Here is a 24,922-nt window from a genome sequence, read left to right on the forward strand (position 1 = left end):
CCTTTGACTCAGAATTAGGAGAATTATTATTAGGAGAAACAAATGTAAATATGTTTCTGTGCATTAATGTAAGTATTTTCCTTCCAGTTGATTATGCGTTTATGGGCTCATTGATTCTCAGGGAGGTGATTAAAGATTTGGTCCCCAAGGGTATTAAATTGGCTAAGGTTGTCATGCTTGCTGGAACCAGGTAAGCAAGATTTATTTATCTTTATCGATTAACAATTTTTTAATGTGAGATAAAGGAGAATAGCTCCATTTATTACCTGCAGGCACGGTTGTTTATTTAACTCCAGCATAAATGATTGAACTAATCAATTTTCACCACTGCTCTTGAATTACATGAGGAGGAAGTTGTGATTAATACATTAAGGAGTTTTATTTTAAATTTAAACTTTGATTATCTCAGGTTCTCAATGGGTCCCAACCATCTGTTCAAACGTGACTGGATCACACTATGCTTTCCACTTGGTTGACAGCCTGAGTTTTGTCACTTTTGCAATTCTCAAACAAAAAAAATCTTCGAAGTCAGCTGCACTTTGCCAATACTGTGTCCAAAATATTAAAAATTATACTGTCAAATTGATACATTGTGGCAGCAAAATAAGGATAGGCCAATTGACTGAAACCTGGGGGCCACAGAATTCTGCAGGCCTTTCCATTGGGAGTGTGGTAGAAGGTCCATGAATTATGCCTGGTCTTTGCTATAGGTTTCCTGGGGGCCTTGTTTGGGTCAGCACCACCGTCATGGTCCCTTACATCAGTGTGGGTGTGGCCATTGGAAGGGAACTCCTCGACTGGGAATTTCCGCATCCTCGGCCTGGGTTCCAGCGAGCAGCTGGTACACCTGGAGGACCCTGGCATTCCGGCCCCCTCCCCCGCCCCACTCCCAACCTGCGGGTGTGAATCCCACCTGGGGGTTGTCTAGGTCTGAGCCTTGGCCTGGACCCTTGAAGAAAATCACAAGCTTTCTGCAACAGATCAAGTAAAGGGGACTGGTGGACTTTTGAAAATGTTTTGTTGGGCCAGGGCTGCTGACGTATTTGCAAGTAGCTGCCCAGCACCCCTTCACTCTGCTGGATGCCTAAGATGTGTCCACTGTGGTGGAGGCGTTCAACAATATCACTGAAATGAGGTAACCTCCCACTGACCCCAGACACTCCTGCATGTTCCCTGTGGCAAATAGTGGCTCACAATGGAATCAAAAACACGCAGATTTTCAAAGCTACAGCATCTCCATACTGTAAAGTTTGCTTTTACTTATGACATGCAATTATCCCTTCTGGTACTGACTCTATCGTTGATGGTATTCGAAAATCATTGACCCCGATAGTTACAGGGAGGGGGCGGGGGCTCGAGTCTGTGGTCGGGAGACTCCGAGATCCCAGGAAGGTGGAAGTCCGACTGTATTTAAAGGCAGGATCTCACTAGCATTCTTTTACTCCATTTTCCACCCGGCCGCTGGCCAGATTGAAGGCTGACACGTGCTGGGCAGGAAAGCATGCGCTCCAAGGTAGCAGCCCGGGATCCCTGGGGACGGTCCCAGGGGATCGGTGAAGGCCGGGGGTTGGTGGAGAAGATTGGAGCGCGGCAGCGAGGAGGGAGTGAGAGCTCGCGGTGGGTGGGGTTAGCCAATTATGGGGAGGACTTTATGATCAGACTTTATGATAAGTGATTAAGCAGATAGAAAACATAATCATTTTGAAATCTTTTGAACGCCAGGTACACATAATATGCCATAAGGAACTGCTTATGATTCAATGCCTTGCTATATATAGTACAATGATGTGACCCAGTGCAAACTGGAGCATATCTGACGTGATTATACTGGAAAGAATGTGTTTCCTATAAAAGCCTATATTTTGCAGCAGGCGGGCATATTTTTCTCCCTCAGCCTATTAATGTGCAAATATCAGTGTCAGAGTGGACAGGCCAGGCCTGCTCCACAGCTTCTGTCAATGCTGCTGTATATCTGTTCATCCTGAGCTGTGTGAGAGTGACTGGCCTCCTGATTCCCCTTTCCTCCCTGCGGAGACTGGCCTGACTCTGCTTGCTCCACCCCAGGGCAGCAAAATGGAATCGGAACCTCCCCGTGTGGAATCAGACACAGACCTGTGTCTGACCACTTTGTAGTGCAACATCTGGAGTTCTAATGCGTTATGCTACCATTCAATCGTCCTCAAGTCTCTGACCCGCTGAGTTACGCAGTCCCCTACATACCTTATGTCAATCTATTTGGAAGTTTCTGTATCATGGTCGGAACAGTGTTGTTCGGAAAACCATAACCAAGCAATATATTATGAAAAAATACATTTTATTATTAACAGAAAATCAAACTTTGCAAACTTTAGCAGCGTGACACATTAGTCATTGGGGATTGTTACAATGTCTAGGTCTGCCTTAGATACTCTCTTGGACCCAGCTATGCTGGACACTCCCATAAACAGTCTGACCGCCTTATGTTTAGGGATATGTCCATATTTCCCAATATCTAACTATATGATGGCGTAACCTTGGGGTGCAACAATAGGACTCTCTTGTGTTCTGGACTGGGTATTTTGAGGATAAAACTAAACTTTGACAGGGTGCGAAATAGACAGTAGTAGATCGTCCACCCTTTATAAAGTCAATGGAAAGGAAAATCGATGGAATGTATAGTGGGCGGCCAATCTGCTATCAACTATTTTATGTAGCAATGCTGATCCCACTATCTCATAAATCATGTGACAAACTCTTAAAAATCATGAGATTTGTTAAGAAATCAGGAGTTGCTATTTTAGAAGTAGAGAGAGGTTTGCGGGCAAGACCGTAACCAGGGGCCATAAATATGAAATAGAAACATAGAAACATAGAAACATAGAAAATAGGTGCAGGAGTAGGCCATTCGGCCCTTCTAGCCTGCACCGCCATTCAATGAGTTCATGGCTGAACATTCAACTTCAGTACCCCATTCCTGCTTTCTCGCCATACCCCTTGATCCCCCTAGCAGTAAGGACCTCATCTAACTCCTTTTTGAATATATTTAGTGAATTGGCCTCAACAACTTTCTGTGGTAGAGAATTCCACAGGTTCACCACTCTCTGGGTGAAGAAGTTCCTCCGCATCTCGGTCCTAAATGGCTTACCCCTTATCCTTAGACTGTGACCCCTGGTTCTGGACTTCCCCAACATTGGGAACATTCTTCCTGCATCTAACCTGTCTAACCCCGTCAGAATTTTATATGTTTCTATGAGGTCCCCTCTCATTCTTCTGAACTCCAGTGAATACAAGCCCAGTTGATCCAGTCTTTCTTGATAGGTCAGTCCCGCCATCCCGGGAATCAGTCTGGTGAACCTTCGCTGCACTCCCTCAATAGCAAGAATGTCCTTCCTCAGGTTAGGAGACCAAAACTGTACACAATACTCCAGGTATGGCCTCACCAATGCCCTGTACAACTGTAGCAACACCTCCCTGCCCCTGTACTCAAATCCCCTTGCTATGAAGGCCAACATGCCATTTGCTTTCTTAACCGCCTGCTGCACCTGCATGCCAACCTTCAATGACTGATGTACCATGACACCCAGGTCTCTTTGCACCTCCCCTTTTCCTAATCTGTCACCATTCAGATAATAGTCTGTCTCTCTGTTTTTACCACCAAAGTGGATAACCTCACATTTATCCACATTATACTTCATCTGCCATGCATTTGCCCACTCACCTAACCTATCCAAGTCGCTCTGCAGCCTCATAGCATCCTCCTCGCAGCTCACACTGCCACCCAACTTAGTGTCATCCGCAAATTTGGAGATACTACATTTAATCCCCTCATCTAAATCATTAATGTACAGTGTAAACAGCTGGGGCCCCAGCACAGAACCTTGCGGTACCCCACTAGTCACTGCCTGCCATTCTGAAAAGTACCCATTTACTCCTACTCTTTGCTTCCTGTCTGACAACCAGTTCTCAATCCATGTCAGTACACTACCCCCAATCCCATGTGCTCTAACTTTGCACATCAATCTCTTGTGTGGGACCTTGTCGAACGCCTTCTGAAAGTCCAAATATACCACATCAACTGGTTCTCCCTTATCCACTCTACTGGAAACATCCTCAAAAAATTCCAGAAGATTTGTCAAGCATGATTTCCCTTTCACAAATCCATGCTGACTTGGACCTATCATGTCACCTCTTTCCAAATGCACTGCTATGACATCCTTAATAATTGATTCCATCATTTTACCCACTACCGATGTCAGGCTGACCGGTCTATAATTCCCTGTTTTCTCTCTCCCTCCTTTTTTAAAAAGTGGGGTTACATTGGCTACCCTCCACTCCATAGGAACTGATCCAGAGTCAATGGAATGTTGGAAAATGACTGTCAACGCATCCACTATTTCCAAGGCCACCTCCTTAAGTACTCTGGGATGCAGTCCATCAGGCCCTGGGGATTTATCGGCCTTCAATCCCATCAATTTCCCCAACACAATTTCCCGGCTAATAAGGATTTCCCTCAGTTCCTCCTCCTTACTAGACCCCCCGACCCCTTTTATAACCGGAAGGTTGTTCGTGTCCTCCTTCGTGAATACCGAACCAAAGTACTTGTTCAATTGGTCCGCCATTTCTTTGTTCCCCGTTATGACTTCCCCTGATTCTGACTGCAGGGGACCTACATTTGTCTTTACTAACCTTTTTCTCTTTACATATCTATAGAAACTTTTGCAATCCGTCTTAATGTTCCCTGCAAGCTTCTTCTCATACTCCATTTTCCCTGCCCTAATCAAACCCTTTGTCCTCCTCTGCTGAGTTCTAAATTTCTCCCAGTCCCCAGGTTCGCTGCTATTTCTGGCCAATTTGTATGCCACTTCCTTGGCTTTAATACTATCCCTGATTTCCCTTGATAGCCACGGTTGAGCCACCTTCCCTTTTTTATTTCTATGCCAGACAGGAATGTACAATTGTTGTAGTTCATCCATGCGGTCTCTAAATGTCTGCCTTTGCCCATCCACAGTCAACCCCTTAAGTATCATTCGCCAATCCATCTCAGCCAATTCACGCCTCATACCTTCAAAGTTAGCCTTCTTTAAGTTCTGGACCATGGTCTCTGAATTAACTGTTTCATTCTCCATCCTAATGCAGAATTCCACCATATTATGGTCACTCTTCCCCAAGGGGCCTCGCACAACGAGATTGCTAATTAATCCTTTCTCATTACATAACACCCAGTCTAAGATGGCCTCCCCCCTAGTTGGTTCCTCGACATATTGGTCTAAAAAACCATCCCTTATGCACTCCAGAAAATCCTCCTCCACCGTATTGCTTCCAGTTTGGTTAGCCCAATCTATGTGCATATTAAAGTCACCCATTATAACTGCTGCACCTTTATTGCACGCACCCCTAATTTCCTGTATGATACCCTCCCCAACATCACTACTACTGTTTGGAGGTCTGTACACAACTCCCACTAACGTTTTTTGCCCTTTGGTGTTCTGCAGCTCTACCCATATAGATTCCACATCATCCAAGCTAATGTCCTTCCTAACTATTGCCTTAATCTCCTCCTTAACCAGCAATGCTACCCCACCTCCTTTTCCTTTTATTCTATCCTTCCTGAATGTTGAATACCCAAATCGTCAATAATAATTCCAATAGGGAATGAATGAAAACGTCTTTACCCAAAGAGTAGTGAGAATGTGGAACTCGCTACCACATGGGTAGTTGAAGCGAATAGTTTTAGTGTATTTCCAACCCGAGGGAAAAACCTACTTGACCTTGCCCTCACCAATCTACCTGTCACAGATGCATCTGTCCATGACAGCACTGGTAGCAGTGACCACCACACAGTCCTTGTGGAGACGAAGTCCCATCTTCACACTGAGGACACCCTCCATTGTATTGTGTGGCACTATCACTGTGCTAAATGGGATAGATTCAGAATGGATCTAGCAGCTCAAAACTGGACATCCATGAAGCGCTGTGGGACATCAGCAGCAGAATTCCATTCCACCACAAATGGCCCGGCATATCCCTCACTCCACTCACTGTCAAACCAGAGGACCACCATGGTTCAATGAGGAGTGCATAAGAGCATGCCAGGAGCAGCACCAGGCCTACCTAAAAATGAGATGCCAACCTGGGGAAGCTGCAATACAGGACTTCATGCATACTAAACAGCAAAAGCAGAATGCTATAGTCAGAGCTAAACGATCCCACAATCAACAGATCAGAATCATAGATCTGCAGTCCTGCCACATCCCGTCATGAATGGTGGAGGACAATTAAAAAACTAATGTGAGGAGGAGGCTCCATGAATATCCCATCCTCAAATATGGTGGAGCCAGCATTCAAATGCAAAAGACAAGGCTGAAGCATTTGCGACCATCTTCACTGAGAAATGCCGAGTGGATGATCCATTTTGGCCTCCTCTTGAGGTCCCCACCATAACAGAAGCCAGTCTTCAGCCAATTCAGTTCACTTCGCATGGTATCAGGAAATGGCTGAACACGCTGGATATAGCAAAGGCTATGGGCCCTGACAACATCCTGTCATGCTGAAGACTTGTGCTCCAGAACTAGCCATGCCAATAGCCAAGCTGTTCCAGTACAGCTACAACACTGGCATCTACCCGACAATGTGGAAAACTGCCCAGGTATGTCCGAGCCACAAAAAGCAGGCCAAATCCAATCTGGCCAATTACTGCCCCATCAGCCTACTCTCCATCATTAGCAAAGTGATGGAAGGTGTTGTCGACATTGCTATCAAGTAGCACTTACTCACTAATAACCTGCTCACCGCTGCTCAGTTTGGGTTCCGTCAGGACCACTCGGCTCCAGACCTCATTACAGCCTTGGTCCAAACATGGACAAAAGAGCTGAATTCCAGAGTTGAGGTAAGAGTGACTGCCTTTGACATCAAGGCAGCATTTGATTGAGTGTGGCATCAAGGAACCTGAGTAAAACTGAATTTAATGGGAATCAGGGGGGAAACTCTCCACTCGCTGGACTCATACCTAGCACAAAGGAAGATGGTTATGGTTGTTGGAGGTCAATCATCCCAATCCCAGGACATTGATGCAGGAGTTACTCAGAGCAGTGTCCTAGGTCCAACTATCTTCAGCTTCTTCATCAATGACCTTCTCTCCATCATAAGTGGGGATGTTCGCTGAAGATTGCAATGTTCAGTTCCATTCGCAACTCCTCAGATAATGAAACAGTCTGTGCCCACATGCAGCAAGACCTGGACATCATTCAGGCTTCAGCTGATACGTGACAAGTAACATTTGCGCCACACAAGTGCCGGGCAATGACTATCTCCAAGTGAGAGTCTAACTACCCCCTCTTGATATTCAACGGCATTATCATTGGAATTCCACGATGAACACCCCGGGGGTCACCATTGACCAGTAACTTAACTGGACCAACCACATAAATACTGTGGCATCAAGAGCAGGTCAGAGGCTGGGTATTCTGTGGCGAGTGACTTTATCCCTGACTCCCGAAAGCCTTTCCACCATCTACAAGGCACAAGTCAGGAGTGTGATGGAATACTCGCCACTTGCCTGGGTAAGTGCAGCTCCAATAACACTCCGGAAGCTCAACACCATCCAGGACAATGCAGCCCGCTTGATTGGCACCCCACCCACCACCTTAAACATTCACTCCCTCCACCACCATGCACTGTGGCTGCAGTGTGCACCATCTACAAGATGCACTGCAGCAACTCGCCAAGGCTTCTTCAGCAACTCCTCCCAAACTTGCAACCTCTGCCACTTAGAAGGACAAGGGCAGCAGGCACATGGGAACATCATCACCTCCAAGTTTCCCTCCAAGTTACATACCATCCTGACTTGGAAATATATCGCCGTTCCTTCATTGTCGCTGGGTCAAAATGCTAAAACACCCTTTCTAACAACGCTGTTTTAGTACCTTCACCACAAGGACTGCTGCAGTTCAAGGGCAATTAGGGATAGACAATAAATGCTGGTCTTGCCAGTGACACTCACATTCCAGGAATGAATAAATAAAATTCAAGGGGAAGCTAAATAATTACATGAGGGAGAAAGGAATAGAAGGACGTGTTGTTGGGGTGAGATGAAGTATGGTGGGAGTAGCATAAATCTATAAACCAGAGTGATGGGCCCTGGGTTCAGGCCCAGCCCCAAGTGATGGGCCTGGGACCAGTTGGGTCAAATGGCCTGTTTCTGCCTGTACAGTCTACATAATTGAAATACATTTTTGCCAATTGACTGCACTGAGTTCTACGTTCAGGTCTGTGATCTGTGTCCCTATCAACTGAGGCTCCACACACAGAGCTCAACAATTACACTGTAGGACAAAGCTGGACCTAACTCTGTGGATATTCCAATGCTGTCTTTTCCCAAGGCATTGCTCCTGCTTTCAGAATCGGAGAACGCAGCACATGAATCCCTAACCCCAACCTTCCCGAGCCGATTGGCATGTGATCTCCGCACCTCGTGCTCTTGCCGGTTCGGCCATGCACAGAAGTTAAAAACCCACGTGTCGATAAAAGTATAAAAAAGTAGTGCCTAAATCAAAAAATAACTTTATTACTGAGATAAATCCCAAAAAAGCCAGTGACTCACTGATACACTGCAGTAGAAGTTAAACGTTCATCCTGCCCGACCCGGTTGCAATGGTGTCCAATGTGCGCATGCAGTCTTTGTATCTCAGAATATTCCAATCACTCAAGGGAGCGGGGGAGAGACTACAGATGGAAAACCAATGGGAGATAGTACTATGGGAAAAAAAAACTCGGGGACCTCTGAAATCTTCTCGTGGACCACTAGGGGCTGCTGACCCCTCCATTGAGAACCCCTGACCCAACCCAAGTGCCCCAGCAGCCAATCACTAAAGTCAGATGAAAAAAAATCATGACTTATCTGAGTGGAATCGCGAGACCATGAGTTGGGGTGAATTTTCATGAGAAATTGTGTGACCCACGATTAAACCACGAGAGTTGGTATTACTATTTGCACCACCACTGGAGTTGAATTTTACCCCCTGTGTCCTTTGCACATACCCTCACGCCCACTTCTCCAATCTAGATGTGCATCTTTAATGAGATGAGAGCAGCACAAATTGTGAAACTGCTTTATGTTACAAATAGCATGTAAATGTACAGAGTAACCATTGTTAAAAAAAAACTCACTTATTTTACTAAATTTTTTTCTTGAAAAATGAGAAAAAAATAATAAACCAGGCACTGTCCCTTTTGTGTTCTAATTAATTTGTTTTTGATATTTCCTTTCCTTTCAGACAGCCTCTAACTGCTAAATATGACCTTTTGCATCCAAGTTTCCAGTTTCAGGCCCAGGCCTGCACTTCACAGTTTCTTGCTCCACGTTTCAGATTTCTCATTTCTCCTTTTGTCTCTGTATTTCATGTGAAAGGAAGGTGCCCCCTCTAACCTCTTCCCCCTCAGTGATTAGCCAGTGGACCGGTGGCCTTTCCTGCCCCCCTTGGGTCTGGTTCTCAAGAGACCCTTCCTTACTATTCTCAAAACAAATTGGCCCCATCTTGGATAATGAGCCTGGGATGAGTCAATTGTCTCCTCATTGTCTCAGTGTGAAGTAGATAGTGAGCCATGACGTTTCGCATTGATACGCAACGTCAATGACGCCTGACACATGAACACATACATTCTTTGCCTCTATGGCTGGGACCTGCGGTTTTTTAAACCTGTGTAAATTCACTTTGAGGCCGTTAATTTTAAATGAAGTAAAACATGACGATCACATTTTACAGACTTGGGTTCAGGTTGGTGGCTCTAAGTTTTGAATTTGGAACCAACGTGAATGCTAGCTGAAGCCAAGATTGGCTGCAAGACTCCAGTTTTCTCACCTGATATAATTACTCCAGAGGATCCTTCACAAGATGGGTGGCTGAGCATGTTTAATGTAAAGAATATTTGCAAACAAGAATAAAAATGCATTAAACTAAGTTCTGGATCTAACAAATTAAAGTTATATTAACAGAGATGACATCTATTAGAAATGATCTTAAATGTTCTTGAGGATTTTTCAGCTTTAAAGTATGTAATCTGGTTGCAGCGCTGGTGGAACTGGAGTATTGCTGAACATCGAGCGGGTGGCTAATCTTCTAGCACAGCTGGGCGCTGATGTTCAGGTCCGAGGCTTGGTGGACTCTGGCTGGTTCCTGGACAATAAACAGCCACGGCAGACTGAATGCACAGATGTAACTTCCTGTAGTCCAAACTATGTCATTAAAAAAGGACTCAGGTAAACCAATACATTAGAAGTATATTAATTATCTTTCGAAATTCACTAAAAATTTAAGCGGGGCGGGGGGGGAAGAAATGTATTGTTAAATATGTAACAGAATACTTACTATGGTGTGTTATTTTAACTTTATAATACAGCATGCAGTTGCTTGAATAACAATAACTTCAAGAAGAATCAGAATTGTAAACAGGAAAGTCCATATGTGTACAATGTAGCATTGCAAAATTCTGATATTATATCCCAAACCCATTCACACATTGGTCTATTTATGGACTGATTATTGTCCCGTCCAAAATTATTATTTTCCCTTCGTAGCACCCAAATAAAAGAGGGGGATAAATTTGACTCCCATCAGGCACGATCCAATCTGTAGGCCAATTTGTTCATTTGAACTCTCCTAAAATATGGGAATGATTCAAATGTATTCGATAAGAAAACCACAACTGTAACCACAGTAACATTTTCGGATTTTCATTGATGTTTTAATGAATACCATATTCTTGCAAACCGCACACCAGCAGTTTATCCTACTGTCAAATACCATCTCTGGTAAATACAGGATGCAGTATATGTACTGAGACAAGATATGAGTTAGCCTTTACCTTTATCACAGTAGTTCCTTTGGTTGAATTAGTCTGTATTTATGTTGCCAGTCTGCACTCCAATGCGAAAGTGGTAGTACCTGTATAACTCAGAAGGGAGTCAAGGGTTATGGGGAGCGGGTGGGGCAATGGAGTTGAGGCCAGAATCAGATCAGCCATGACCTTATTGAATGGCGGAGCAGGCTCAAGGGACCAAATGGCATACTCCTGCTCCTATTTCTTATGTTCTTATGTAAAAGCCCTAAGATTCCCTCCTCTGGAAGGTCATCTATCGCCAGTATGAGTTTCCAAAGTTTGCAGTACCTGTACAAATTGAGCCTAAGCTGTCGGGTTTGAATTGCCTCGGAACTTCTCCTCCTGCTTCGGCGCCCTAACCCATGCAAACAGTTGTCTGCCGGAATTCCGCTGATGGTACGATGATGGGGCGGCAGGAGCTCCGAGGAAATTCACCCCCAAAAATTCTGCAGTTTTCTCGAAATTTCAACATCAGATATATTGTGGGATTTTAATTTTATGATCAAAATTAAAAACCAAATTGAATATTAGTTGGTTGTGTTTAGGAAAGTAAAAATATATATATATATTTTTTTAAAGCTTTATGTGCCCATATGATGCAAAATAGCAACAATTGTTCTGCAGCAGCTTTACAATGAGCTAATGAGCCATTTCTGTGCAGGTTGTGGAATGGCGTTATTCCTGAAAGATGCAGGCAGCAGTTCAGACGGGGAGACGAATGGCAGTGTTTCTTTGGCTACAGGATGTATTCATCGTTAAAATGTAAGTAGAACTTTGAACATAATACATTTATGAATTTCTGTATGGACAGCGGAGTCAATATAACTTGTGCGGCTCTGGTTCAGCCCCAGTGTTTGTGGTGCAGTGGCTGTTTGATGAGGAGCAGTTGAAAATGGAGAATATTCAACTAGGAAGTCACTCTCTTACGGAAAACCAATGGAACTATATCCAGAATCTGGGCAGAGACCTCAGAAATTCACTGCGAGACGTATCGTAAGTAAAGTCGCAAAATATAATGTTATGATTTTAAAATATTGCAAATGTATAAACTCAGTGGAACAAGAGCTATCGAATATCTGATCTGCATTATTTTGAGAAAAAACTGAACAATATATGGCCCCAATTTTCCACAACATAGTCAACCGCCATGGTTTTATCAGCACTGGAGTGGATCAGCAGTTCAACATTGGGGAAAACAGCCATGTGGAAGCTTGAGGCCAATGCATGTTTTAATTTTGGAGCAAATGCTACCAGTTGCTGCGTTAAACTCAAATAGTATTTACAGTGAATTCTATTTTTTGATGGTTCACTGTTCAGAAGGATGGCTTCTACCCTGTACAGGCATGAACTCATCAGGGATCCCTGGAACATATAAAAACATTAACGGAGCACTACATGCTGTGTGAGTAATAGCTTAATCATAAGCATACCGAAACCCTGAGCAAGCGTGAGTGCAGACAGCACGTTGTGGCAAGTCCGCTGTGAGAATCAGCATGTTTGCCTAGAGCCAACTCAAACTTTCTTTGAGAAAGAAGTCTCGAGAAAATGTTAGAGTTGTTGAAGAATGAAAGAGTGGGTATGCAAATCCCAAATTGATCAGTTCCAATTAAGAGTTTTAAGCTGTCAGAGTGAAAGCTGGAAAATGATACAACTCAGTGAGATACTGCCGACATTGATGCTGGAGATCTGTCAGATAAGGTTGACAATGGTACACATTCATGTTACAGTATTTATGGAGAATGCATCCCTTTTGGATTTTGGGATTAATCTATCATAATGGATGCACATAACATAAAGCCAAGAAATTCCAAAATGGGTTGAGAATTCACAGTTAATTGATCGTTAGCATCAGCTCCTATAGACATGGATAAAATATATCGAGTTCAAAACATCAATCTGACCTAACGAATAATAATTTGGGGTCGATGAGGTGCCTTAATCCTCAAAATAATTAACAAAGGGCACAGAAATATCCTAAAGGTTAGAATTTACTGTTGCCAATCTTAATGACGAACATATTCATTTGGTGTTCTCTGTGCTATTTTGAAGAGATATTAACCCATTTAAAATAAAAGTAATAGAAACATAGAAACATAGAAAATAGGTGCAGGAGTAGGCCATTCGGCCCTTCGAGCCTGCACCATCATTCAATATAACGTGGATAAATGTGAGGTTATCCACTTTGATGGCACAAACACGAAGGCAGAATATTATCTGAATGGCGGCAGATTAGGAAAAGGGGAGGTGCAACAAGACCTGGGTATCATGGTACATCAGTCATTGAAAATTGGCATGCAGGTACAGTAGGCGGTGAAGAAGGCAAATGGCATGTTGGCCTTCATAGCTAGGGGATTTGAATATAGGAGCAGGGAGGTATTACTGGGCCTTAGTGAGGCCTTACCTGGAATATTGTGTTCAGTTTTGGTCTCCTAATCTGAGGAAAGATGTTTTTGCTATTGAGGGAGTGCAGCGAAGGTTCACCAGACTGATTCCCGGGATAGCAGGACTGACATATGAGGAGAGACTGGATCAACTGGGCCTGTATTCACTGGAGTTTAGAAGGATGAGAGGGAATCTCATAGAAACATATAAAATTCTGACAGAACTGGACAGGTTAGATGCAGGAAGAATGTTCCCGATGTTGGGGAAGTCCAGAACCGGGGGACATAGTTTAAGGATAAGGTGTAAGCCATTTAGGACTGAGATGAGGAGAAACTTCTTCATTCAGAGAGTTGTTAACCTGTGGAACTTCCTACCGCAAAGAGTTGTTGATGCCAGTTCATTGGATATATTCAAGAGGGAGTTAGATATGGCCCTTACGGCTAAAGGGATCAAGGGGTATGGAGTGAAAGCAGGAAAGGGGTACTGAGGTGAATGATCAGACATGATCTTATCGAATGGTGGTGCAGGCTCAAAGGGCCGAATGGCCTACTCCTGCACCTTTTTCTATGTTTCTATGTCTATGTTTCTAACATGATCATGGCTGATCATGCAACTTTAGTACCCCATTCCTGCTTTCTCTCCATACCCCCTGATCCCTTTAGCCATAAGGACCACATCTATCACCCTTTTGAATATATCTAACGAACTGGCCCCAACAACTTTCTGTGGAAGAGAATTCCACATGCCCACAACTCTCTGAGTGAAGAAGTTTCTCCTCATCTCGGTCCTAAATGACTTACCCCTTATTCTTAGACTGTGACCCTTGGTTCTGGACAGAAATTTCATAATAATGTTAAACATTTGTCCGTTAATACAGGTTGAACCTCTCTTATCCGGGACTCCCTTATCCGGCACCACCCCTCGTCCAGCACCATTTCCGGCCGCCGAGTGGCGCATGCGCAGACTGTGACTGTCAAAATCTTACTCACCAATATCTAATCTTTCTCCTCAATCGGCTGCTTCATCCTCATCGCCCTGCTGGAACCCCTGTAACCACAGTCCTCGGGCCGGCCGCTCCTCCACACAGCACTCCCTCCGGGGGGTCGGGCCAGCTTGTCTGGGCCCGCCTAACCGCTGACTCTTCGCGGCCTGCCGACTGTTCTGAGACCTGCCGGCTCTTCTGGGGCCTGCTGACTCTTCCGGGCCCGCAGGCTCTTCTGGGGCCCCTGCACACTGATTGGCTGACTGACTGACAGTCGGTCCAACCAATCGGAGCACACACATACTTACCCCAGCAATAGCACTTAAAGGCGCAGCCCACCCAAACACGTGACCTCCCCTCATCCGGCAAAACCCCTCGTTCGGGACAGGCCAGGTCCCGAGGGTGCCGGATAAGAGAGATTCAACCTGTATTGACAGTTGTAATTTCTAGGCTTAAATGTACTGGATGTAATAAAAAAAGTTAAAGATCATCCTCACCCGTTGAAAAAGATAATCTAAACCTGGGAATTTCATGTATCAAAAATGATTTGTTACATATTTGAGGTCTAGCCCCAGTCAAAACATTTCCCTTCAAAACAGCAGAGAAATCTGAAGGCTATCGCACCATGAACATTTTAAATGCCTGGAATCTGAGTAAAACACTGCCTACAGTGTGACTGCATGAAAAGATTGTACACCCACCATTACACTTTGCTGAAATCCTGGACACAATGGATTTACTCAAGGGTAATAATTCTAACACTCAGATTCACATAGTGCCTTTCACATTGATAAGTCTCAACGCACTTCATAGATTGCAATACATCTTGAAGTGCAGTGACTGCTATTATTTTGGCAAGCACGACAGTCATTGTGTGCCAGCAGTGCCACACAAATGATCAGCCAATAATAAAACCAGGAAATGCTGAAAATACTCAGCAGGTCAGGCAGCATCTGTGGAGATAGAAACAGAGTTAACGTTTCAGATCGATGACCTTTCGTCAGAACTGGAAAAGTTTAGAGATGTAATAGGTCTTTAAGCAAGTGTAGGTACAGGGAAAGGGGGAGAGGAAGAAAGAACAAAGGGAAGGTCTGTGATAGGATGGAAGGCAGGAGAGATTCATTGACAAAAGGGATGATGGTGCGAGGCAAAAGGAAACGGTAAGGGGACAAGTAAAGAAACAAAAGATGAGTCTAGAGGAGTTGTAAATCGGAATATAAGAATCATTAGCAACAGCTACTGTCCAAAATATGACGGCAGAGGTTATGATCTGAAATTAATGAACAAATGTTGAGTCCGGAAGGCTGTAAAATGCCTAATCTAAAGATGAAGGGCTGTTCCTCGAGCTTACATTAAGCCTCTGAGGACAGAAAGGGCAGAGTGGGAGTAGTCTGGAGAGTTAAAGTGATAGGCTCGGGGTTGAAGCTCGGGGTCACGCTTGCAGACTGAATGGAGCTGTTCCACAAAGCCATCACCCAATCTGCGTTTGGTCTCCCCAATATAAGTTGAAAGATGTACAAGTAAATTGCTGTTACACCTGGAAGGAGTGTTTGGTGCACTGGACGATGGGAAGGGAGGAGGTAAAAGGGCAGGTGTTGCTTCTCCTGCGCTTGCACAGGAAGATGCCGCGGGAAGGGAGTGTGTGCTGGGGGTGCTTGAGGAGTGGACCAGGTTGTTGGGGGGGGTGAAGGGTCTTTTCAGAATGTTGAAAGGGGAAATGAGGGGAAGATGTGTTTGGGGGTGGGATCACGCTGGAGGTGAAGGAAAATGATCCATCGGACGTGGAGGCTGGTGGGGTGGAAGGTGAGGACAAGAGAAACCCTATCATGGGTCTGGGGGGGAGGAAAAGGGTTGAGAGTAGAAGTGTGGGAAATGGCACGGACATGGTCGAGGGCCCTGTCAACCATGGTGGAGGGGAATCCTCGGATGAGGATAAAGGAAGACATATCAGAAACATTGCTATGGAAGGTGGCATCGTTGGAAGAGATGCGATGGAGATGGATAAACTGGAAGAATGGAATAGAGTCCTTACAGGAAGTGGGACGGGAGGAAGTGTAGTCTAGGTAGCTGCGGGAGTCAGTGAGCTATAGTAGATATTGGTCGATAGCCTATCCCCAGAAATGGAGAATAGAGAAATCGAGGAAGGGAAGAGTTGGAAATGGATCATGTGAAGGTGAGGGAAGGGTGGAAATTGGAGCAAAGTTGATAACATTTTCCAGTTCAGGCGAGGGCAGGAAACGACACAGATGTACCAGAAAGAGAGGTGAGGGAGGGGACCTGAGTAGGACTGGAAAAACGAATGTTCCACATAACCCACATAACTACAGGCATAGCTAGGATCCATATGGATTTCCATAGCAACATCTTTTGTTTGGAAGAAGTGAGTGGAGTCAAAGGAGAAGTTGTTCAATGTGAGAACAAGTTCAGCCAGGCGGAGAAAGGTGGTGGTGGATTTCAAGAAAGAAACAGAGCACCCTCAGGCTGTTCTGGTGTGGTAAGGAGGTGTAGAGCGATAGGACGCCCATGATGAAAATGATCAGACAATCTGTTTTACATGGCATTGTTTGTAGGGGAAATGTTATCCAGGAAACTGGGAGAACCTCCTGCCCTTCTTCATATGGTACCGCGGACTTGTTATGTCCATTTAAACCATGAGAACAGGCAGATCAGGACAGATTAACGTTCTCATCTGAAGAGCATCTGTCATGTTTGTAACTACAATGTAACACCACTGTATTACTGTATACACTCAACTTAGATGCACACCTTGATCACAGGGGGTGAACTTGTGGGAGACACTCCTTACCTGATCACACAGGTATATAAAGGGAGGTCCCACGCAGGGTCATCACTTCTGGAGTCCTGTGAATAAAGAGCTAAGGTCACAGAGTGGCCTTGTCCCTGGAATGTGCCTCGTTTAGTTTCATACTGTAGAGTAAGGACTTTACATTGGCGACGAGGAACGGGAATTCACGACCCACGAGAATGGCCACAGGTAGCACAGAGGAACGGTACTGTGTTGGGAAGACTGGGACGATTTTGTCGAGAGGCTTCAGCAAAGCTTCATTACTAAAGACTGGTTAGGGGATGCAGCGGCCGACAAGCGATGGGCTCATCTCCTGACCAGCTGCGGGCCAAAGACTTATGCGCTCATGAAGGACTTACTGGCACCCGAAAAGCTGTCGGACAAAACCTTTGAAGAGCTCAGCAAACTAATCGGGGAGCACCTCAAACTGGCGAGCAGCATACACATGGCTCGACACAGATTCTACACCCACCGACGTCGTGAAGGACAGAGCATACCGGATTTTGGCCAGCCTCCGTAAGTTCACAGATGCCTGCAGAGGGGAGATGCTAAGGGACTTCTTCATCGAGGGTATTGGTCATGCGGGAATTATTCGCAAGTTAATTGAGACCAAGGACTTGACCTTGGAAGCGGCAGCGTTGTTAGCTCAAAACCTCATGGCAGGGGAGGAAGAGACGAAAATGATTTACGCGCGCAATTCTGCCTCTAACGCGGCGATGGATCAGGGAGTCAACATCATAAATGCTACTCAGAGCCCCGCAGGCAGGCAGGGGCAGTCCGACATTTACCAGGCAGCAATAGATCCCAGAGCAGGGTCTCAACAGAGACAATGGCGGGCTGAACGGATGTTCACGCCTTCACAGTGGACAATGTGGCCTGGGATGGGGCCATTGACACCCACTAATAGGGTACTTAAAAGCAGTCAAAGGGACAGTCAGTGCAGAATGCCTGGCCATAGTCCCTTTGTCCCCAACAATGGAAACTTTAACTCATGCTGGAGGTGTGGGGGAAAACACTCAGCCAGATCTTGCAGATTCCAACAGTTTGTCTGCAGAAACTGCAATCTCAGTGGCCATTTAGCTCAAATGTGTAGAAAACCTGCAACCAGACTGATATATGAGGCAGATGAACCAGAAGGGGGTTCTGTGAGGCAGGATGACTTTTGGGGCAAACCGATGGACGCCGAGGTTCAGCGGGTCCATGCGGCGAATATTCACAATTCATACACCAAAATGCCACCAATTAGAATGTATTGAGACACAATTACGGACTCACACCAAGGAAATCATTCCGGTGCTAGGCAGTGCAACGATGGCTGTCATACACAATGGGTTAGTGAACCGGCTGCCACTCTGGATTGTCCCGGGCAATGGTCCCGCACTGTTGGGGAGGAGCTGGTTAGCAGAGATGAACTGGAAATGGGGGGATGTTCACGCAATGTCTTCGGTGGAGCGAAGTTCGTGCTCACAAGTCCCACAACAATTCAAGTCACTATTTCAACCGGGCATTGGGACTTTCAAAGGCACTAAAGTAGTGATACACATCACTCCGGACGCCAGGCCAGTGCACCACAATGCCAGAGCGGTGCCGTATGTGATGCGGGAAAAAATCGAATTGGACCGGCTGTTGCGAGAGGGCATCATCTCGCCTGTTGAATTCAGCGACTGGGCGAGCCCCATTGTTCCCGTTCTAAAAGCGGATGGCTCTGTCAGGATCTATGGCGACTACAGGGCCACCATCAATCGGGTGTCCCTACAAGACCAATACCCGCTCCCATGAGCGGAAGACCTCTTCACCACGCTGGCAGGCGGCAAGCTGTTCACCAAGTTGGACCTCACTTCAGCCTATATGACCCAGGAACTGGCCGACGAATCCAAACTACTGACCACCATCACCACGCACAAGGAACTGTTTGCGTATAACAGGTGCCCGATTGGCATTCGATCAGCGGCCGCGCTTTTTCAACGTACTTAAATCCATTCCGGGAACGATAGTATTCCAGGACGACATCCTCATCACGGGTCGAGACACCGAGGAACACCTCCACAACCTGGAGGAGGTGCTACACCGACTGGACCGGGTAGGCCTGCAACTCAAGAAGTCTAAATGTGTGTTTTTAGCTCCTGAGGTTGAGTTTCTGGGCAGGAGGGTTGCCGCAGATGAGATTCGGCCCACCGAATCCAAAACAGAGGCAATTCGACGAGCACCCAGGCCCTGCAACACATCGGAGCTGCGTTCATTCCTGGGACTGTTGAACTATTTCGGGAACTTTCTGCCGAACTTGAGCACGTTGTTGGAGCCGCTACATGTGCTCCTGCGTAAGGGTTACGATTGGTTTTGGGGGGACTGTCAGGAATGGCCCTTTGATCGGGTGCGAAACCTACTTTGTTCAAACAAGTTGTTGACCCTGTACGACCCCTGTAAACGTTTAGTTCTGACTTGTGATGCATCGTCCTATGGGGTTGGGTGCGTGTTGCAGCAGGGTAATGCTGAGGGTCAGCTACAACCTGTGGCTTATGCCTCCAGGTCGCGCTCTCAAGCAGAACGGGGATATGGCATGGTCGAGAAGGAAGCGCTTGCATGTGTCTATGGTGTAAAAAAAATGCATCAGTACCTCTTCGGTAGGAAGTTTGAATTAGAGAAGGACCACAAGCCACTCACATCCCTGTTGTCAGACAGCAAGGCTGTCAATGCCAAAGCATCAGCTCGCATACAGCGGTGAGCCCTCACGCTAGCTGCTTATGACTACTCCATCCAGCACCGGCCCGGCACTGAAAACTGCGCTGACGCGCTCAGCAGGCTTCCACTGGCCACCACCAAGGGGGCAGCTGAGCAAAGCGCTGAGATGGTCATGGCTGTCGATGCCTTTGACAGTGCATGGCTCCCCCATCACAGCCCGCCAGATCAAAATCTGGACAAACAGTGATCCCCTCCTATCCCTGATTAAGAAATGTGTCCTGACTGGGGATTGGGCGCCCGCACAAGGAGCCTGCCCTGAGGAGGTCAGACCGTTCCACAGGCGGATGGATGAGCTCGCCATCCAAGTCAACTGCCCACTATGGGGCAGCCGGGTAGTCATGCCCCAAAAGGGCAGGGAGGCATTCATCAGGGAAATCCACAGCGAGCACCCAGGCGTTGTGATGATGAAGGCCATTTCCCGGTCACATGTTTGGTGGCCTGGAATTAATTCAGACCTGGAATACTGTGTTCGCAGGTGCACGACCTGTGCCCAGCTGGGTAATGCCCCCAGGGAGGCTCCGCTCAGCACGTGGCCCTGGCCCACCAAGCCATGGTCACGCATTCACGTTGACTACGCGGGCCCGTTCATGGGGAAGATGTTCCTCATTGTAGTAGATGCTTACTTGAAATGGATCGAGTGCATCATCCTGAATTCATGCACATCATCCACCACCGTGGAAAGCCCAAGTGCGATCTTTGCAACCCATTCTGGTTAGTGATAATGGTCCATGTTTCACGAGCTATGAATTCCGGGAGTTTATGTCGGGCAATGGCATCAACCACGTCAGGACTGCGCCGTTCAAGCCGGCCTCCAATGGCCAGGTGGAACGTGCAGTCCAAATCATTAAGCAATGTATGTTCAGGATTCAAGGACCCTCCCTACAATGCCACCTATCGTGCCTCCTGCTGGCCTGTCGATCCCGCCCGTACTTGCTCACGGGGGTCCTGCCCGCAGAGCTACTCATGAAACGGACACTCAAAACTCGGTTGTCCCTCATCCACCCAGTCCTGACCGGCATAGTTGAGGGCAAGCGCAAGTCACAAAACGAGTACCATGACCATAATTCAAGGGGGAGATGTACAGAAATAAATGATCCTGTATTCATCCTCAATCACGCCATGGGGCCTAAATGACTTGAGGGTACTGTAATTGGCAAAGAGGGAAATAGGGTCATCGTGGTAAAACTCAACAATGACCAGATATGCCGTATGCATCTGGACCAAGTAAAAAAAAGATTCAGTATGGACATGGAGGAACCTGAAGACCATGAGATGGAACTCACACTATTGCCAGCGAACGTGCAACAAGAGCAATCAGAAGAATGCACAGTCCCTGAGGTCAGCCCGGACAGGCCAGAATCACCACAGGTGACAGACACTCATGTCAGTGTCCAACAACCAGAGCCCCAACTGTGGCGAGGGAGCGTAGACCACCTGAAAGACTGAACCTATGATCCCAGTAAGACTTTGGGGGGGGGGGGGGGGTGGGGGGGGGGAAGGTGATGTCATGTTTGTAACTACAATGTAACACCACTGTATTACTGTATACACTCAACTTAGATGCACACCTTGACCACAGTGAGTGAACTTGTGGGAGACACTCCTTACCTGATCACACAGGTATATAAAGGGAGGTCCCACGTAGGGTCATCACTTCTGGAGTCCTGTAATAAAGAGCTAAGGTCACAGAGTGGCCTTGTCCCTGGAATGTGCCTTGTGTGGTTTCATGCTGTAGAGTAAGCACTTTACAACGTCTCCTTCGACAATGAGGCACGAATGCAGTTGTGAATTGTCGGCCTGGATTATATGCTCAGAGCCTGATGTAAACCTCGATGCAGTCCAGTCAAGTTGGCAGGAAAGAGTACAAAGTATTCACTAGTAAAATTAGCAATCTCTTTTTAAGTAGTTATTTGCTGTTTCTCACTTGAAAAGATTTAGGTCCTCAGTGCTGGAAAACAGTAAAAAAACAATTAGTTAGCACCTTTCTGAGTTTTACGCGAGCGCAGTGAAAACTATTGTGCCTGGAATCGTTCAATAAGTGTATAATACACATAAACCATTTCATTCTAAATTGTCTAAAATGCCTCAGAAAGGAACCGTGTAGTTTAAGTACTTTGTAAATGTATGTACTGTTCTGATGTTTATTGTACAATAGTTTGTGCATAATTTTAATCATTTCTATTTTAGAGCTGTATTTGCCCCAGCATGTCTATCACACACCATGATCTCTAAAAGGTAAGACATTAAGATGTTAAACAAGTTGAAAGCTATTACATAAAATATTATTGGATTTGTATTCTGCTATTGAGAATTAGCTCATTAAACCATTTATAGAGTGCATATATTTCCTCTGCTGGCTCTGTCAGAACACATCTGCACTATATCAGTCATACCCTTCATGATGCTGTTAGACAGGAGATTAGCTTGGTGCCATAGCTATTTTTAAACCATATTTTATAATAAGGGTAAAATTTCAGTTAAACTAATGATCGCCTCATTAAAATTAGGCAACAAATTATGTCATGGAAAATGAACTAATCTATATTTTGCTAAATTTAGTGGTATATTCTTGTTCCACAATCTTTTGCAAACAAAAATGCTACAAGCAAATACTTATTGTGGCTGTTATCAGTTACGGGCCTGCAAATTTATGAGTTTTGAATACGCTATGCCAACGTGAGACATTTTTACGCAGTCTTCTATGATGAACACATACATTTTAATACTGAAAATGCTTTTTCGAATATTAATTCTGTGGGGTCGGAGAGAACGGTTTTAAGGAGTCTTTTGCAAACAGGAATTGAGGTGCAAAGGAAAAGGATTTTGGGAGAAGTGAAGGAGCAGAGATTGTGCGCAGGGTTATTCAGCTAGAGGAGAACACAGAAGTACGACTAGGCAAGACCATAAAGGAGTTTTAACTCAAGGGCAATGATCTTAGAAGTGATATCTTGGCACAGGGGGCCAGTGGGCGTGGGCACAGGCAGAAAGTTGGTGGTTGCGGATTAACCGCCCGTTGCTCAATCTGCTCGATTTTAGTTTCCAGTATTGCGCTCAAGCCCAAAGTGAAAATTACACCCTGTGAAGCTCGACAAGGATGGGAGTGATGGTGGTGAGAGACTTTGTGCGTAAGAAGCTGTAGGCGGTGGCGTTACAGACCAATTCTAGTTTATGGGGGGTGGAAGTCAACAAAGATCATTCTTGGAATCGTAACAGGAATGAATGAAAATAACAAACTGGAGCCTCAGCAACAGTGGGGGAGTGGGAGGGGCAGAGGAGAGCAATATTGCAGAGGTGGGAAAAGGCAATCTTGGTGATGCATTGGACGTGGAGAAGGAAACTCAGCTTGAGGTCAACCAGGATGCCATGGCCTTCAACCTCTGGGCTGAGCCTGGAGAATAAGTCAGGGGGTTAATGAAGTCCAGAGCTGTGCTAAGTGCAGTAAGTTAAACTTGAATAAAAACTACACCTGATCAAATATTTGTGTTAAGCGTAGGAAAACTCAAAACTAATTCTATGAGCATCTGTTTCATTTTTTCTAGTTGACTGCATTTGAACAAGAAATTCTGTATATTATATTTTCAGCCAGAACTGATGGTTAACAATCAGATAAGGTTTAATTGGTTATTTTTATTGTAATTATGTTTAAAATGTACAGAGTACGTGAACATGAATATATTTAAGCACGTATGCTTGCTGAATAATCAAAAAGTCACTCAATGTTGTCCTTTCTCCTCCTCTACATCACAAAAATAATAGTATTCCGTGGCTCTTTGGAACTTACAGTCGGTTATCAATCATTTTTGCAAGAAGCTTTAAACAAGGTGATGGTAATAGTATGTGAAAAAGTACCCGATTCATTCATGGTCAACAACCAGGGGGCATAGTTTCAAAGTAATTGGTAGAAGGTTTAGAGGGGATTTGAGGGGAAATGTTTTCACCCAGCGGGTGGTGGGCATCTGGAACTCAATGTCTGAAAGGGTGGAAGAAGCAGAAACTCTCACCACATTTTAAAAGTACTTGGATGCGCACTTGAAGTGCCTTAATCTACAGGGCCACGGACTAAGAGCTGGAATATGAGATCAGGCTGGATAGCTCTTTGTCGGCCGGCACGGGCACGATGGGCCAAAATGGCCTCCTTCTGTGCCGTAAATTTCTAAGATTCTATGATTTCACAACCTAGTCATGCAATCAGCCGAAAGGACTCTTACACAAAATTGTTTCATTCATGATGCACACATTTTTAGACAAAGTATATTGTTTCCACTCAACATTCCTCAACATGTAATCATCCTTATTGAAACCACACAATCACATAAATGCAAGTTTCACTACATGAATTTAAGAATGTTCAAACTTATTCGCAAATTCAGAAACAAATAATATACAAAGGAAACTAATAAAATGAGTCCAAGTCTGCAATTATACTGCTACATTTGCTTTGGTGCAAAGTGATTACAGGTGTCTGTCAGTGCAAAAGTTGCAGTATAACCTGGGAGCCTGACTCCTGAGTGCACACTGTCCCAGGGGCATTTTTACACAGCTTGAACTGTTTGGGTGGAGTATAAGTTCAGTCTGGTGTGAAGGCAGATTTTAAAAAGGCACAGGAAGTCCTTTGGTCCTCCTGGCCACTTTATTAACTTAATACTAAGTATAGTTAATGTTCAGTGAAAGCAGATACTGCCCCCTTCCCCCCTCCCCCACACGTTTTCCTAACATTAAAACTAGACGAGGGAATGTAGCACTGCACGTGAGTGTAAACATGTATAATGAGAGCTACCACCTGACATAAAAGAAAGCAAGCGCAACCAGGATTAGCCCACAGTATAACCTGAGTCTAGTTAGTTGTGCTTTGCACTCAATAGATAACAGCCTCTTGTCAATAGTGTAATACAGGGTATTACTGCAGACTTAAAGGCAATCGCAATACAATATAAATTTGAACTTCAAAGTCAACTACATGTGGTACCGATACAATAACAGTATAGTGTATATATAATGTTTATGTAGTTCATTAAGTTGCATTCCATTGGAAGACATGTACATCAACAACTTTACAGTGAACAAGGCATTCTCCAAAAAAGTAATTTTTACCCTCTTAACATTTCATTCCAAAATCATTTCCAAATCACACAGCATTGATTCCAACTGAAGTAACTATA

The 24,922-nt window shown here is 45.2% G+C and overlaps 1 protein-coding gene across 2 annotated transcripts in view; it reads left to right on the top strand.

Moving 5' to 3' along the window:
• Positions 1-24,922, top strand: part of notum2 (notum pectinacetylesterase 2) — a 42,495-nt gene that overhangs the window by 14,156 nt on the left and 3,417 nt on the right. For both annotated transcript variants that reach the window (XM_070856722.1, XM_070856721.1), the window contains exons 8-12: positions 88-190; positions 10,046-10,234; positions 11,516-11,616; positions 11,700-11,847; positions 21,951-21,998. In XM_070856722.1, coding sequence (XP_070712823.1) covers positions 88-190; positions 10,046-10,234; positions 11,516-11,616; positions 11,700-11,847; positions 21,951-21,998 — 589 coding nt within the window. The remainder of the gene's footprint in view (positions 1-87; positions 191-10,045; positions 10,235-11,515; positions 11,617-11,699; positions 11,848-21,950; positions 21,999-24,922) is intronic.

This window comes from Pristiophorus japonicus, chromosome 15 (genome assembly GCF_044704955.1).
Source record: "Pristiophorus japonicus isolate sPriJap1 chromosome 15, sPriJap1.hap1, whole genome shotgun sequence".
Lineage (NCBI taxonomy): Eukaryota > Metazoa > Chordata > Chondrichthyes > Pristiophoridae > Pristiophorus > Pristiophorus japonicus.